Here is a 17930-nt window from a genome sequence, read left to right on the forward strand (position 1 = left end):
CCACTCATTTGTTGATGGACATTTGGCTGTTTCCAGTTTTTAACTATTACAAATAAAGCTGCTATCAGCTTTTACATGCAACTTTTTGTATGGATAAATAATTCCTTTTCTCTTGTACATACATAGGATTGAAATGGCTGGATCACATGGTAGGGGCAAGTTTAACATTTTAGAAAACTGCCAAACTATTTTCCAAACTGTTTGTACTACCTTATATTTCCACCATGAAGTTACAGTTCCTCAACATCTTCATCAGCATTTGGTATGGTTAATCTTTTCCATTTGGTTTTTCTAAGAATGATGTATTGGTATCTCCTTGGGGTTTTCATTTGCATTTCCCTAATGACTCATAAGTCATCTTTTTTTGTGTGTGCTCATTGTCATGCACATATCCCTCTTTGGTGAAATGTCTGTTCATATCCTTTGCTAATTTTTGAGTTGTTTTTCTTTATGTGTTGAGTTTAGAGAGTTCGTTTGAGCTATTAGCCCATTATTGTACACATGGTATGAAAATTTTTCCCCCAGTCTGTAGCTTTTTTCATCCATTAAACGGGATCTCTTTTTTTTTTTTTTTTTAAGTATAATTTTCGCTTTATTTTCTTCAGAGGATAGCTTTTTTTCAGTCCTTAAGGACTCAGCTCCATATGTAGGCTTTGGTGGAGGTTGGTGGGCAGCACCCACAGGTCTAAATCAGGGTTGGGGTGTTTGGTTCTTACGGGCTTCACAAGATTGATTCTGGACTACCTTGCTGCAAATGGTGCAATGTAATGTACCATTACATTACATTGGGGTGTTTGGTTCTTACGGGCTTCACAAGATTGATTCTGGACTACCTTGCTGCAAATGGTGCAATGTAACGTAGCTTCACAAACAGCTTGGGAAGCACATAGACATCAAAGACACTGGCTTCAGATATTTCCCTGATAGTTGTGGCCTCTACTATGTTCTGTTGTTTTCTTTGTTTTTAGTTTTTGAGACAGGATCTTGCTCTGTGACCCAGGCTGGAGTGAAGTGGCATGATCACAGCTCACTGCAGGCTTAAACTCTTGGGCTCAAAGGATCCTCCTGCCTCAGCCTCCTGAGTAGCTGGGACTACAGGTGCATGCTACCACACCAGGCTAAATTTTTTATTTTTGTAGAGATGGTGTTCCTCTATATTGCCCAAGCTGGTCCCAAACTCCTAGGCTCGAGCAATCCTCCCGCCTCAGCCTCTCAAAGCACTGGGATTACACGCATGAGCCACCACACTTGGCTTTCTACTATATTTTGAATGATAAACTTCCTAACAGACTTGTCTTTAGTCACATATCAGATGCAGTTCATGCAGGGAATAGGCTGCACATGGCCATAGACCCTTCTGGCACAACTGCTGTTCCTTCTTTCTTTGTCAATCTTGGAGGTGAGGACCTGAGAGTGAACAGGACCTTTCACAGAGCAAAAGCTTTTAATTTTCATGAAATCCAGTTTATTAATTTTTCCTTTTATGCATCATGTTTTAAAATTTTATTTACTTATTTTTTTAAAAACCAGGTCTCTCTGTGTTGTCCAGGCTGGCTTCAAACTCCTGGGCTCAAGCAATCCTTCACCTTAGCCTCCCAAGTAGCTGGGACTATAGGAATGTGCCATTGCACCCTACTTGCATCATGCTTTTGAATCAAGTCTAGTAATTCTTTGCCTAGCCTAGATCCTGAAGATTTTCTCCTATGTATTTTTATAAAAGTTTTATAGGTGCACATTTTACATCTAATTTTGTAAGGTATTTAATTTTTGTATACAGTGTGAAGTTAAGATCAAGGGTTTTTTTTTTTCTATAGATGTCCAATTTCTCCAGCACCATTAGTTGAAAACACCATCTTTTTCCATTGAATTACTTTTGTGCTTTCTCAAAAATCAGTTGAGTGTATTTGTGTGGGATTATTTTTTGGTTTTCCATTCTGTTCCATTGATCTATGGTTCTGTCTTTCTAATGATACCACACAGTCTAGATCACTGTAGCTATATTAAAAGTGTTGAAATTGAATAGGGTAATTCTTTCTGTTCTATTCTCTCTCAGGACTGTTTTGACTATTTTCTTTTTATAATTTTTATTTTAGGTTTAGGGGTACATGTGAAGGTTTGTTACATAGGTAAACACATGTCACAGGGGTTTGTTGTACATATTATTACATCACCCAGGTATTAAGCCCAGTACCCAATAGTTATCTTTTCTGCTCCTCTCCCTCCTCCCATCCTCCACCCTCAAGTAGACACCAGTGTCTGTTGTTTCCTTCTTTGTGTTCATAAGTTCTTATCATTTAGCTCCCACTTATAAGTGAAAATATGCATTATTTGGCTTTCTGATCCCGTGCTAGTTTTCTCAGGACGATAGCTACCAGCTCCATCATTGTTCCCGCAAAAGACATGATCTTTTCTTTTTTATGGCTGCATAATATTCTGTGGTGTATATGTACCACATTTTCTTTATTCAGTCTGCCACTGATGGGCATTTAGGCTGAGTCCATGTCTTTGCTATCGTGAATAGTGCTGCAACGAACATTTGCATGTATGTGTCTTTATGATAGGATGCTTTATATTCCTCTGGGTATATATCCAGTAATGGGATTGCTGGGTCGAATGGCAGTTCTGCTTTTAGCTATTTGAGAAATAGCCATACTGCTTTCCACAATGGTTGAACTAATTTACACTCCCACCAACAGTGTATAAGTGTTCCCTTTTCTCTACAACCTTGCCAGCATCTATTATTTTTTGACTTTTTAATAATATGTCTTGGTTATTTTCATTCCATTGTTTTATATATAAATTTTAGAATAATCTTGTCTCTCTATATTTTTCTGATGTTTTTGTTTATAACCAATTCATATCTTTATATTTAAAGTACATTTCTTTTAAGCAGTACATAAACTTGGGTCTTGCTCTTTTATCTAGTTTGACAATCTCTGCCTTTTCACTGGGGTCTTGAGGTAATTTTCACTTAATGTGGTTTTTTAAAAATATGCTTAGATGTAAATCTATCATCTTGCTATTTGTCTTCTATTTGTGCCACCGTTTTTGATCACTCCTTCCTTTTTCTGCCTTATTTTAGATTATTTGAATACTTTTATGATTTGATTTTATCTTATTTAAAAAAAAACTCTTTGTTTTGCTATTTTAATGGTTGTTTTAGGGTACATAGTATATATGTTTAACTTATCATCATCTATCTTCAAGTGATGTTACACCACCTCACTTATGGTATACTTCCATTTCTCTCTTCTTGGCCTATATGTTCTAGTCATGCATCTTACTTTTACAGGTTATAAACTGTAGAATACAATGTTATTACTTTTGTTTAAGCAATAAACTATCTTTTAAAGAGATTGTAATAATAAGAAAAAATCTTATCTATTACTCATATAGTACCATTTCTGGTATTTTTTATTCATTTGTATAGATTCATATTTCCATCTGGTGTAAGTTTCCTTCTGCTCAGAGGACTTCCTTGTAATGTAGACCTTTGAGTGATTAGTTATTTCAGCTTTTAAATGTCTGGAAGATTATTTTGCTTTCATTTTTTAAAAACATATTTTTATTATGGTAAAAAACACATAACATAAAATTGACTAATCTGCAACCAATCTCCAGAACTTTTTCATCTAGTAAAACTGAAACTCTATACTCATTAAACAACTCCACATTTTCCCCTCCTCCTAGCCCCTGGAAACCTTCCTACCTTCCTTCCTTCCTTCCTTCCTTCCTTCCTTCCTTCCTTCCTTCCCTCCCTCCCTCCCTCCCTCCCTCCTTCCTTCCTTCCTTCCTTCCTTCCTTCTTTCCTTCACAGAGTCTCGCTCTGTTGCCCAGGCTGGAGTGCAGTGGTATAATCTTGGCTCATTGCAACATGGGCCTCCTGGGTTCAAGTGATTCTCCTGCCTCAGCCTCCTGAGTAGCTGGGACTATATGTGTGCACCACCACACCCAGCTAATTTTTGTATTTTTAGTAGAGATGGGGTTTTACCATGTTGGCCAGGCTGGCCTCGAACTCCCGACTTCAAGTGATCCACCCACCTTGGCCTCCCAAAGTGCTGGGATTATAGGTGTGAGCCACCGCGTCCAGCCCATTCTACTTTCTTTCTCCACAGATTTGAACTCTAGGTACCTCATGTAAGTGGAACCATACAGTATTGCTTTTTGTGACAGGCTTACGTCACTTAGCATAATGTCCTCAAGGCTCATCCATGTTATAGCATGTATCAGAAGTCCTTGCTTTTTAAGGCTAAGTAATATTCCATTGTTTGAGTATACCACATTTTATTTATTCACTTATTTGTTGATGGAACTTGGGTTGCTTCCACCCTTTGGCTGCTATAAACACGGGTGTGCAAATATCTTGCTTTTAATTCTTTTGGATATATAAGCAAAAGTGAAAATGCTGCATCATATGGTACTAACATTTTTAATTGTCTGAGGAGCTGCCATACTGTTTTCCATAGTGGCTACACTATTTCACATTTGTACCAACTACTTTCATTTTAAACAATATTTGTGCTGGATACAGAATTTTAGGCTGACAGGTTTTTATTTTCTTTCATTATTTTAAAGATGCTGCTCCACTGAGTTCTTGCTTGCATTGCTTCCGACAAGAAATCTGACGTTCTCTTTAATTTACTCCTCTGTATATAGGGTGCCATTTTTATCTGGCTGCTTTTAGGACATTCTCCTTATCATTGGTTTTGAGCATTTTGATTATGTGCGTTGGTGTCGTTTTGTATTTCTTGTGTTCGGGGTTTGTTAATACTTTTCTATCTGTGCATTTAGAGTTTTCATTAAGTTTTGAAAGTTTTATTTCTTCAAATATTTATTATCTCCATCCTCATTTGGGAATCCCAGTTACCCGTATATTAAGCTACCTAAAATTGTCCCTCGCCTCACTGAACTCTTTTAATTTTTTTAAGGTTTGTTTTCCCTGTGTATTTCATTTTCAATAGCTTCTTTGCTACAACTTCAAGTTCATCAGTCTTTTCTTCTACAATGTCTAATATGATGTTAATACTATCCAATGTACTTCTCATCCTAAACATAGTTTTCATCTTTAGAAGTTTGATTTGGGTCTTTATATATCTTCCATGCCTCTACTTAACTTTGAATGCATGAAATAGAATCATAAGAGATGTCCTCTGCTAATGCTAACTTCTACGTCAGTTCTGGGTCAGTATCAATTGATTGCTTATTCTCCTCATTATAGGTTGTGTTTTCATGCCTCTTCATATGCTCAGTAATTTTTTTGCTGGATGCCAGACATTGTAAACTTTATCCTGTTGGGTGCTGTACAGTTTTATATTCCTATAAATATTCTTGAACTCTGCTCTGGGAAGCAATTAAGTTCCTTGGGATCAATTTGATCTTTTCACACCATACTTTTATAGTTTTTAAGGTAGTTCTGGAGCAGGACTTAGTGTAGGACTAATTATTCCCCTCCTCTGAGACAAGACACTTCTGAGTTTTCTACCCAATGCCCCATGAATTAGAGGTTTTCCAGACTAGGTGATAAGAACAGGCCTTATTTGCAACCCCATGTGAGTGCTAGGCACTCTTCCCTCTAATATTTTTAGATGGTTATTCTCCTAGCTTCAGGTAATTTTGCTTCATGTATGTCCTGATCAGAACTGTGCTAAACGTCGGAAGAGGACCCTCATCTCACTGAAGCTCTTTTAAGTCTTTTATTCAGTGTGTTTAATTTTGAATAGCTTCTTTGCTCTGACTTCAAGTTTATCAATCTTTTCTTCTACAATGCCTAATCTATGCTATGTGGTCCTCTTCAGTACTTTGTCTTATAAATTCCAGCTGCCTTAGTCTCCTCAGACTCAGCTACATCTCAAATCAGGACGCTTGCCAGGCTCTGCTTCAGATCCCCTTCTTGTGCTATATCCTGGAAACTCAAAGCAGTAAGCTGCACAATTGTAATACTCTCTTTCTTTCTTTCTTCCTTCCTTCCTTTCTTTTTTTTTTTAGATAGAGTCTTGCTCTGTCACCAGGCTGGAGTGCAGTGGCGCGATCTCAGCTCACTGCAACCTCTGCCTCCTGGGTTCAAGCGATTCCCCTGCCTCAGCTTCCCGAGTAGCTGGGATTACAGGCGCCCGCCACCACGTCCGGCTAATTTTTTGTATTTTAGTAGAGACGGGGTTTCACCATGTTAGCCAGGATGTTCTCGATCTCCTGACTTTGTGATCTCCCCGCCTCAGCCTCCCAAACTGCTGGGATTACAGGCGTAAGCCACTGTGCCCGGCCAATGTTCGCTTTATTTCTTATCTCCCAGGGACCATTCTCCTTCATTACCTGTTGTTCAGTGCCATAAAAGTCATTGTTTTTTCTTTTCGTCTATTTTGTCTTGTCCTTTGTGGAGAGGGATTTATTGTTCAAGAAGGGACATAAAACAGTCCCTGTTACTACATATTAATTGCAAGTGGAAGCAAACACAACTTTTTTTTAATGGTAAGTCCCATTTGATTTATATACACAGGGACATAAATGTATAATACACAAAGATTAGAAGGAAATATACCAAAATTATAAATGATTGCTCTTTGCTTTAAAAAAATTATTTTTAAGTTTGCAGGAAACCTGAGTTGTCTTGTAAAGGCTTTTTTTTTCCCATTTTATTATTACACCATAACTTTTTAAAGGGAATAAAACTCTTTCTCAGCCCTCATGTTTAAAAAATTACATTCCCATATGTTAATATCAGCAATGACATTTCCCTACACTGTAAGCCCTCAATGGAGAGGAATCATGTCTCATTATTTTTAATAAACTCTTGCACAATGCTCATTAACACTCTACATTGTGAATATTTAATAAATATATGGTATCTAAACAGACAGATTATTAAAGTATTTGATGCTCTTTTTATAGTGAATGCACTATTTTTTGTTGCAGTGGAGAAATAATATAAAGAATGAAAAGGAGATTATTCTCAAACCTCAAAACTACTGGTAGCTTTTCTCCACAGAATGTTGTGTAACCAGTTCATTAATTCTGCTGTCAGTTGTCTTCCTGTTTGGTGAGCTGAAAATAAAAAAGAAAGCTCTGAAAACAAGAATCTAGGTCTATTACATTAAGTAAAGAGTGCTAACTATACTCAGAACCTATAATCTTTAAGTAATGGCTACACAAAAAAAAATTCAGACAGGTTTTCACCATCAGTTTTAGGATTACTACCATAATTGATAATATAATGCAATCAGAGTTTGCTAGAATCACAGTCACTCTCCCATCAATCTGTGATAGTTTTCCAGCCTACTCTCTTTTTAACTTATTTTCCACATTCCAAATTAGATTATCATCTGGTGCCTTAATAAGGTTATTGTGAATGAGCAGACAGCAATGCCAGAAATCATTAATAAGAAGTGCTTATATTATTATGTACTAAATAGATCAGATCAAGTTCACAAGAAAGGCCAATTATGCCTTAAAGCCTTTGTAAAATACTTTAAGACCATGCTTACACATAAACTTTATTACTTTAAATCTTAACTTGCGTTGATTGTTTCTGGTCTAGACATTTACAGAGTTCAAATACATTAGCACATTAAGGTAAAGTCTAAACTATAATAGAATTCTGTACCTCCTCTTCTGCCCTTTGGCATAAACTATCAATTTCCACAAAAGTCTTGACTAGAACATTAAGAATCTCTGACCCTCTAGCCCAATCAGCAAATGTAGTTTGTTCCATGACTTACTTAAAAACACTCGCATGAGAGTAAACAGCTACTAAATGTGTCTACTTGAAATATTATAATACTTTGAGAGTGTAAGTGTAAATTAGATGTCACAATAAAACTTAGTCCAAGTGGAATTTTAGGAAAATGAGTTATTCTCTACAATCAAGTTTTCTGGTTAACTGGCAGTTTACTTTCTTTAAATAAAAATCACTTCTGAATTTAAAAAGTCTAAATATTTTCATGAAAGTTCTTAAATTTTCTAAAAAGTAAACAAACTTCCTAGTTTTCTTAAGCACAATGTAACTTTTTCTTGACCATTTGAGGTCAACATTAACAACTATTTTATTGTATTGTACTATTAATATATCACAGCGATGCCTTTGGGAGTTGTTATACAGTACAGATTGCTATATTAAAAAATTTGTATCTGTTTTATAAAATTGATAGAGTTTTTTTCCTCCCTATGGTCAGGCTAGCTGTATACTTCCCTTTAAACCTTTTCTCTATTTGCAAAGTGCTACCATTAAAATGCTAAGAGTAGGAAAACTGGATAACCAAGTTTATCAAAACTGGGTCTAAAAATAATTGGTAAATGCCTGGAGGGAGGGTGTTATCAGTAAAATATGGTTCTTAGAGATCATCTAGTCAGATGACTTCCTTTAAAAAATTAATGACTTTGTTTTTATAGAAACATGATTCGTGCTTATAAAAATTCAAACAATATGGTAGAGTATTTAGAAGAAAGCAACACATCACCTAAAATGCCACCATTCAGAATAAACCCCAGAGTTAACATTTAGTGACTATCAATCCAATTATATCTCTACATGCACTTAGTTGGAAAGACAAGGTGGTGAAGATAATTTTCTAAGAAAGGGATCATACTATCTATGTTCTTCAGGGTACAGAAGTTCTGCAGGGAGGCAGAGGATTAGGGGAATGCTGAGCAGATTTGGCTCTACATCTCTGCTTTAACCAGAAAAACTCTAATCTATTCCATTCAGGGTGGGGTTCATACAAGACTGCATCACAAAAGGATGCTGCTGCTGAAAAGAAATTAGAAACCAGGAGTTTAGTTCACAATCATCATTTTATAGTTGAAAATAATCAAGGTCCAGAGAAATTGACTTGTTCAAAGGTACACAGCTAAATTGAGATCAAACTAGAGATATGAAATTAGGCTTGTAACATTACAATATTCCACCATATGTGAGCTTTAAGCTCAGAAGTTTGTTTGTTTTCAATGTTTTCTTATTTTTGCTTAGTTTCTCATTCCACTTGCCCAATTTGTGGGATGTGGACAGGTGAGGTGTTACTGTTAAAAGACCATTAGGGAGGAAGGAAAAAAGAAAGTGGAAGAAATCCGTTGACTTGAGGATTTTGCTACTACTCTGACCTCTAAGAATTATACACAAATTAATACCTTTCTAAAACACTTGCGAAAATCCTACTGACCTAAAATGATTTCTTCAATCTTCTCCTTGGCAAGCAGTTCTTCCTTCCTTTGTAAAAGCATGTCAATATAGAGTAGCAGAACTTTTCCAGTATTTTCTGATGACTTAAAACGTTCATGAATAATCGTCAGGAAATGAAACCCAACAGATTCTCTGTACAAAGAGACACAATTTTAAGCAATGTGAACAGAAAAACTGGTTATTGATCAATGGGACTAAAATGTATTTCAGTGTGAACAAAATAAGCCAGATAAAAGCATATCTGAATTCAGGTAATGTTATTAAATGTCTAAATAAGCTTAATTTGTCAATATTACATGATTTAATTTAATTTCAGTTTATTAAGCCATAAACATTTTCTATTAACACCTATAGTCAGATAATCATTTCTCTCCTAATATCTAATTTATGTTTTTCCCAGAACTGATTGTAAGCTTTAAAAATTGGTTACTGAGATCCAGTGAAGTTACATGAAATGACATGAGAAATTTACTAGTTCCTCTGCCAAAACGTCTTTCTAAAAACTTGTTTGTGTTTGATTACACAAATAATACAAATATCTTCTATTTAAAAATGTAAACAGTTCATGGGTTGGGAGACTAAATATTGTTAACATGTTGATATTCCCAAAGTGATCTACAGATTTACAGACATTCATCCCTATTAAAATCCCAGGTCAAGTGTGGTGGCTCAGGCCTGTAATCCCAGCACTTTGGGAGGCTGAGGTGGGCAGATTGCTTGAGGCTACGAGTTTGAAACTAGCTTGGGCAAGATGGCAAATCCCTGTCTCTACAAAAAATTGGCAGCCGTGATGGCGCATGCTTGTAGTCTCAGCTACTAGCAAGGCTGAAGTGGGAGGATTGCCTGACCCTGGGAGGTCAAGGCTGCAGTGAGCTGTGATCAGGCTACTGCACTCCAGCCTGGGCAACAGACTGAGACCCTGTCTCAAAAAAAACCCAAAATTCCAATGATGTATTTTGCAGAAATGGAAAAAATCCATCCTAAAAGTAATATGGACTTTGCTCAAGGGACCCCAAAAGCCCTAAACAAACTTGAAGACAAAGAGCAAAATTAGAGGATTTGTATTTTCTGATTTCAAAACTTGAAGTCATAGTAATGAAAACATGTGGAACTGGCATAAAGATAGACATATAGACCAATTGAATGGAATAGACAACCCAGAAATAAATCTTGTCATATATCATCAAATTATTTGTGACAAAGGTGCCAGGACCATTTAATGGTGATATGACAGTCCTTTCAGCAAATGGTGCTAGGAAAACGGGATTTCCACATGCAAACGAATGAAATTGGATTCTTACCTTACATCATATACAAAAATTAATTCAAAATGGATCAAAGACCCAAAAGTAAGAGCTAAAAAACTGTTTCCATGGGACCAAGTGATCCTATATATAGAAGACTCTAAAGACTGCACCAAGAACTCTAAGAAATAACAAATTACTTCAGTAAAGTTGCAGGTTACAAAATCAACATACAAAAACCAGTAGCGTTTCTTTGTGCCAACAATATAATATCCAAAAAGGAAATTAAGAAAACAATCCTATTTACAATAGCATCAAAAATACGTAAAATAGCTGGGCACAGTGGCTCACGCCTGTAATTCAAGCACTTTGAGAGGCTGAAGAGGGTGGATCACTTGAGGTCAGGAGTTCGAGACCAGACTGGCCAACATGGTGAAACCCTGTCTCTACTAAAAATGCAAAAATTAGCTGGGCATGGTGGTGTGTGCCTGTAATCTCAGCTACTCAGGAGGCTGAGGCAGGAGAAACACTTGAACCCAGGAGGTAGAGGTTGCAGTGAGCTGAGATCTCCAGCCTGAGTGACAGGGTGAGTAAGACTCCATCTCAAATATATATATATATAAATAAAAGTAACCAAGTAGGTGAAACATCTGTACACTGAAAACTATAAAACATTGATGAATTGAAGAAAACAAAAATAAATGGAAAGATATCCTGTATTCATTGATTGAAAGAATTAGTATTATTAAAATATCCATGCTACTCAAAGTGATCTACAAATGCAAGGAAATCCCTATCTTAAGTCCAATGGCATTTTTCACAGAAACAGAAAAACTAATATTAAAATTTGTAGGGAACCACGAAAGACTCTGTGCCAAAGCAACCTTAAAAACAAAAACAAAATTGGAGGCATCACGCTTTCTGATTTCAAATTATACTACAAAGTTATAGTAATCAAAGCAGTATGGTACTGGCATAAAAACAGACATATAGACCAATGGAACAGAATCGAGAGCCCGGAAAAACAAAACAACAACAACAAAAAAACAAGTCTCTTTTGTGCTTGGGCTGGGTGCAGTGACTCACTCCTGTAATTCCAGCACTTCAGAAGGCCAAGGTTGGTGGATCACTTGAGGCCAGGACTTTGAGACCAGCCTGGCCAATGTGGCAAAACCCCGTCTCTACTAAAAATACAAAAATTAGCTGGGTGTGCTGGCACATGCCTGTAATTCCAGCTATGTGGAGAGGGCTGAGGCACAAGAATCACTTGAACCCAGGAGGCACAGGTTGCAGTAAGCCAGGATCATGCCACAGAACTCTAGCTTGGGTAACGGAGTGAGACTCTGTCTCAAAAAAATAATGTGTTTGGACAACTGGACATCCACCTGCAAAAGAATAAATTGAACACATCCTACGGAACACACACAAATCAACAGAAAATGCATTAAAAACTTAAATGTAAGACTTGAAACTGTAGAGCTCCTAGAAGAAAAAAACAGGGAAAGAAGCTCTTTGAAATTGGCCTTGGCAAGGATTTTTTGTATAGAACACCAAAAGCAAAGGCAAATTTTTTTTTAAAGCAAAAACAAACAAAGGGGACTGTCAAACTAAAAAGCTTCTGCACTGCAAAGAAAACTTCAATATAATGAAAAGTCAAACTAATTTACATTCAAACCAACAGTGAGAGTGTTCCTATTTCTCCATAGCCTCGCCAGCATCTGTTGTTTTTTGACTTTTTAATAATTGCCATTCTGACTGGTGTGAGATGGTATCTAATTGTGGTTTTGATTTGCATTTCTCTAATGATCAGTAATGTTGAGCTTTTTTCCATATGTTTTTTGGCCACATAAATGTCTTCTTTTGAGAAGTGTCTGCTCATATTCGTTGCCCACTTTTTGACGAGGTTGTTTGTTTTTGTCTTGTAAATTTGTTTAAGTTCTTAGTAAATTCTGGATATTAGACCTTTGTCAGACGGGTAGATTGCAAAATTTTTTTCCCATTCTGTAGGTTGCCTGCTCACTCTGATGATAGTTTATTTTGCTGTGCAGAAGCTCTTTAGTTTAATCATATTACCATTTGTCAATTTTAGCTTTTGTTGAACCATTGTGGTAGACAGTGTGGTGATTCTTTAAGGATCTAAAATCAGAAATACCATTTGACCCAGCAATCCCATTACTGGGTATATGCCCAAAGGAATATAAATCATTCTATTATAAAGATATATGCACACATACGTGTATTGCAGCACTATTCACAATAGCAAAGACATGGAACCAACCCAAATGCCCATCAATGATAGACTGGATAAAGAAAATGTGGTACATATACATCATGGAATACTATGCAGCCATAAAAAGGAATGAGATCATGTCTTTCGCAGGGACATGGATGAAGCTGGAAGCCACCATCTCAGCAAACTAACACAGGAACAGAAAACCAAACACCACATGTTCTCACTCATAAGTGGGAGTTGAACAATGAGAATATACGGAGACAGGGGAAAAAACAACACACTCTGGAGCCTGTCAGGAGGTGGGGGTGAGGGGAGGGAGAGCATCAGGACAAATAGCTAATGCATGTGGGGCTTAAAACCTAGGTGACGGGTGGATAGGTGCAGCAAACCACCATGGCACACATATACCTATGTAACAAACCTGCACGTTCTGCACATGTATCCAGAACTTAAAGTAAAAAAAAAAAAAAAAACAGAATGCCCCAGTAAAATTAGAATTTCAGACAAACAAAAACTATTTTTTTTAGTATTAGTGTGTCAGCACAATAGTTGGGATGTACTTATTCTAAAATACTAGACATTGTTTATCTGAAATTTCAAATTAACCAAGTCTTGTATTTTATCTGGCAACTCTATTCATGAAACACCAGTTGCAAGAGTTCTCACCTTAATAAAAAGAGACCCATAGTTAAAAAAAAAAAAAAAAAAAAAAAAAAGAAGTACCTTATTTACACATAGGTAGACATCCATTTACAAGGGTTGTGATTAGATCGGTTTACTCTGAATCAGTTAAGTATTTCCTTGGCTCTCTGCTACACAAGTTTCAAATATATACCAAAGTGTAGAAAATAATGTAATGAACCTACACATCATTATTATCAGGCTGTAACAACATCAAAGCCAATCTTATTTAATCCATCCTTCCACCTCATTCACACACACACACAGACACATACACACACACACACTCATGCTTTTGAAGTAAATTCCAGACATCCTATTAATCCACTTCCAAGTATTTTAATTATCTATCTCTTAAAGATAGAAACTCTTTTTTTGTAAAAATCATAAACATAATACTATCATTACAGTTTAAAACTTAACAAGATATCCTCGATATTCTTAAGTATTTAATTACTGTTCATATTTATGTAACTGTCTCATATATTATTGATTTTAAGCATTTGACTCAGGATCTGAATAAGATTCATACATTTCAATTGATTAAAATAACTAAATCTCATTAATCTAAAAAAAAAAAAAAGCCAACAAATAACCTTGATTTTGGACTTCTGGCCTCCAGAATTGTGAGAGAATAAATTTCTGTCGTTTTAAGTCATCCCACTTGTGGTAATTTGTTACAATACTCAGAAAACTAGTATATACAATGACCAAAATCTTAAAAACAGCTCATCAGATGAGCTTACACCAGAATGGAGAGGACAAAGGAAAGAATAAGTGAATTTGAAATAAAGTAGAGCTAGGTGCAGTGCTTGGTGCCTGTAATCCCAGCTACTTGGCAGGCTGAAGTGGGAGGGTTGCTTGAGTCCATGTGTTTGAGGCTGCAGTGAGCTATGATTATGCCACTGCACTCCAGTCTGGGCAACAGAGTGAGACCCTGTTTCAAAGAAAAGAAAGAAAGAAAGGAAGAAAAAGAAAGAAAAGGAAGGAAGGAAGGAAGGGAGGGAGGAAGGAAGGAAGGTCAGGAAAAATAAAAAAGTAGAAATTACCTAATCTGAACAACAGAGAGAAAACAGACTGAAAAGAAAAAGAAAAAAAAAACTGTATGGAGCCTCAGCGACCTGTAGGACAACAAAAAATGTATATTATGTCATCAGAATCCTGGAAGAGGAGAAGAAAGGTGAGGCAGAACAAATAAATATTCAAATAAATAATGTCTCAAATATTTGGGAAAAAAACATAAACCTAGAGATTCTAAGAGTGGTGCAAACTCCAAACATGATAAATCCAAAGAAATTCCATCCTAAGACATATCATAGTCAAACTTTTGATAAACAAAGACAAAGAAAAAAATATTGAATGCACAGAAAGAGAAATGATATCTTACCTACAGGAGCCATTTCACTGCTAGGAATTTACCCACTTGATTTGAAAACTTAGATCTACTCAAAAATCTTCATGTGAATGTTTACAGTAACTTTATTGATAATCACCAAACACGGGAAGCAACCAAGATGTACTCCAATAGGTAAACAGATAAACAAAGAGATGAGCTATCAGTCACAGAAAAGACATAAAGGAACCTGCAATTCATATTGCTGAGTGGAAGAAGCCAATCTAAAAAGACTACATACTGAATGATTCCAGTTATGTGACATTGCAGAAATGGCACAAAAGCAAAAAGAAGAGCAGTAAGAAAAATAGAGAGTGAAAAGATGTGTTTGCCAGCATATCAGGAAGATGAAGAGGCAAGGCACAGAGGATTTTTAGGGTGGTGAAAATACCATGTGTGATACTATAATAGCAGATACATGTCATTATGCATGTCAAAATCTACAGGACTTTACCACACAACAAGTCAATTTCAATGCATACAAATTATATATAACTTGATATTATATATAATAATATATAATTTGATATTATATGTAATTTGATATTATATATATGTATAATTTGGGAGATTGGGGGAATCCTCAGATATAATACAGACTGTGACAAGAGACTCTAACAAATGTATGAAACAACTTCCCTAAAGGAAATGGGAGGACTAAATACTGACCTAAGTAACTCTGGAAATAAATAGAGTCTGTGAGAATAAAGGCAAAAGGAATTGCACATAAGCACTGTACTCTAGTTGACAAAGTTGTTTCCCATGGGGGTACAGGTGAACAATTCTGATACTGCTATACATGCATACTAAAATTGAACAATCAAAAAATTAAGTAAATGAATGATGGATGGTAAGAGCCAGGTTTCCCACTGTTGGATTGGGAACAGATAAGCAAGGGTAATTTGCAAGCAAGGCTAGAATGAGCTAAGTGGTAATGAATTAGAATAGGAAACATCAGTAAGAACTTATGTTTAACTTAATATAGATACAGATGTTTACATACCAAAATATTTATATATGTCTATATACTCAGATTAGTATACACACATATATTTTCTTTGCTCTGTCAACTAATAAGGCCTAGAAGAAATGACACCCCAGTAGCAACAAGCACAACTAACACTCAGATCTTCGTTACTAATATACTTTGCAAGTGAGAGGAACTAGATCTCCTAGGAGAAATGGTTGATTCCAGGAGTGTAGCAAGAAATGCACAAGATGAACCTAGAGCATTCTGTATTGTCAGAAAGAAAGGAATTGCTTTAAAAAAATAAAACCACCCACATTGATTGGGGTATATCAAAAGGGTGCAGGAGTCAACTAAAAGAGCTCCCAATGGCCAAAGCTAACACAATCTGAACAACAAAAATGTAGTATTGGGTTATAACCTAAAGAATAAAATACATATTCCCAAGTCCGTATTGATATAAGAATGATTGAACAAATTAATGAATTAGGGAGAAGAGACAAATCTCCCATGTAGAAGAATTCGAAATAATTTATCTAGATAACTATGCCTTTAAGCAGGGTAGCATAACTCCACAACTGCAAAGAGTATAGTATGTAAAGAGGAAAAATTTATAACTTCAATGTGTAGAGACTTGATGAATACTCAGCCAACTAATCAAGGTTAATATCAACAGACATAAATCATATTGACAGTATACACCCTTGATAACGATGTAATGAAAATGGTACTTTACCTGAGTGATTTTCCTCCCCAAACCCATAACCCCAACCTAATCACGAGAAAAACATCAGAAAAATTCTAATAAATAGGTATCCTACAAAATACCTGATGGGTAGTCTCAAGACTGTCAAAATCATCAAAAAGAAAAATATATCTAAGAAACTACTATGACCAAGTGAGGTCCAAGGAGATATGACAACTAAATGTAATGTGATATCATAGGTAAGATTCTGGAATAGAAGAAGGATATTAGGTAACAACAAAGGAAGTTGGAATTAACAACTGATTTTAGGTTAATAATAATGATGTATCAATATTGGTCCACTACTTATGACAAAGGTACTACAGTAATATAAGATGGCAGTATTAGGGGAAACTGTGTACATTGTATATGGAAACTCCTTGTACTATCTTCTCAATTTTTCTGTAAACCTAAAAGTAAACTAAAATATAAAGCAGAGGTTAGGTACAATGGTTCATGCCTGTAATTTCAGTGCCTTGGGAGGCCAAGACGGGAGGATCAATTGAGGCCAGGAGTTCGGGATAAGCCTGGGCAACATAGTAAGATACCCCGTCTCTACAAAAAAATTAAAAAGAAAAAGAAAATTAGCTGAGTGTGGTGGTGTGTGCCTATAGTCCTGGCTACTGAGGAGGCTGAGGCAGGATGATCACTTGAGCCCAGGAGTCTGAGGTTACAGTGAGCTATAATTGCACTCCAGCCTGGGTGCTAAGAGTGAGGCCCTGTCTCTAATAAATAAACATTTTTAAAAAGGTTTTAAAAATATAAATAAATCAGAAAATAAAAATTTAAGTGGCATGCTTAAGCTCTAACACATCAATAATTACAAATAATGTAAACAGTCTAAATATACCCATTAAAAGAAAGAAATTGGCAGCATAGACTAAAATAAATATGCAAAGAAAACAATCAGCAAAATGAAAAGGCAACTTACAGAATGGAAGAAAATATTTGCAAACCATATATCCAATAAGAGGCTAATATCTAAAATATGTAAGGAACTCATTTAACTCAAGAGGAAAAAAAATCAAACCACCTGATTTAAAAATGTGCAAAGCTTTGGGAGGCCGAGACGGGAGGATCACGAGGTCAGGAGATCGAGACCATCCTGGCTAACACGGTGAAACCCCGTCTCTACTAAAAAAATACAAAAAACTAGCTGGGCGAGGTGGCGGGCGCCCGTAGTCCCAGCTACACTGGGAGGCTGAGGCAGGAGAATGGCGTAAACCCGCGAGATGGAGCTTGCAGTGAGCTGAGATCCGGCCACTGCACTCCAGCCCGGGTGACAGAGCAAGACTCCGTCTCAAAAAAAAAAAAAAAAAAAAAAAATGTGCAAAGAACTTGTACTGACATTTTCCCAAAGAAAACATACAAATAGCCAGAAGATATTAAAAAGATGCTCAAAATCACCAACCATCAGGGAGATGCAAATTAAAACCACCTGTTAGGATGGCTATTGTGAAAAAGTCAAAAGATAAGTGTTGGTGAGGATGTGAAGAAA

At 36.2% G+C, this 17930-nt stretch overlaps 1 protein-coding gene across 1 annotated transcript in view; it reads right to left on the bottom strand.

Moving 5' to 3' along the window:
• The window catches only part of TEX11 (testis expressed 11), a 292291-nt gene that overhangs the window by 118242 nt on the left and 156119 nt on the right, over positions 1-17930 (bottom strand). The window contains exons 12-13 of the mRNA XM_005593879.3: positions 9150-9301; positions 6953-7038 (exon numbers count right to left, since the gene is read on the bottom strand). Coding sequence (XP_005593936.2) covers positions 6953-7038; positions 9150-9301 — 238 coding nt within the window. The remainder of the gene's footprint in view (positions 1-6952; positions 7039-9149; positions 9302-17930) is intronic.

Source organism: Macaca fascicularis, chromosome X (assembly GCF_037993035.2).
Source record: "Macaca fascicularis isolate 582-1 chromosome X, T2T-MFA8v1.1".
NCBI lineage: Eukaryota > Metazoa > Chordata > Mammalia > Primates > Cercopithecidae > Macaca > Macaca fascicularis.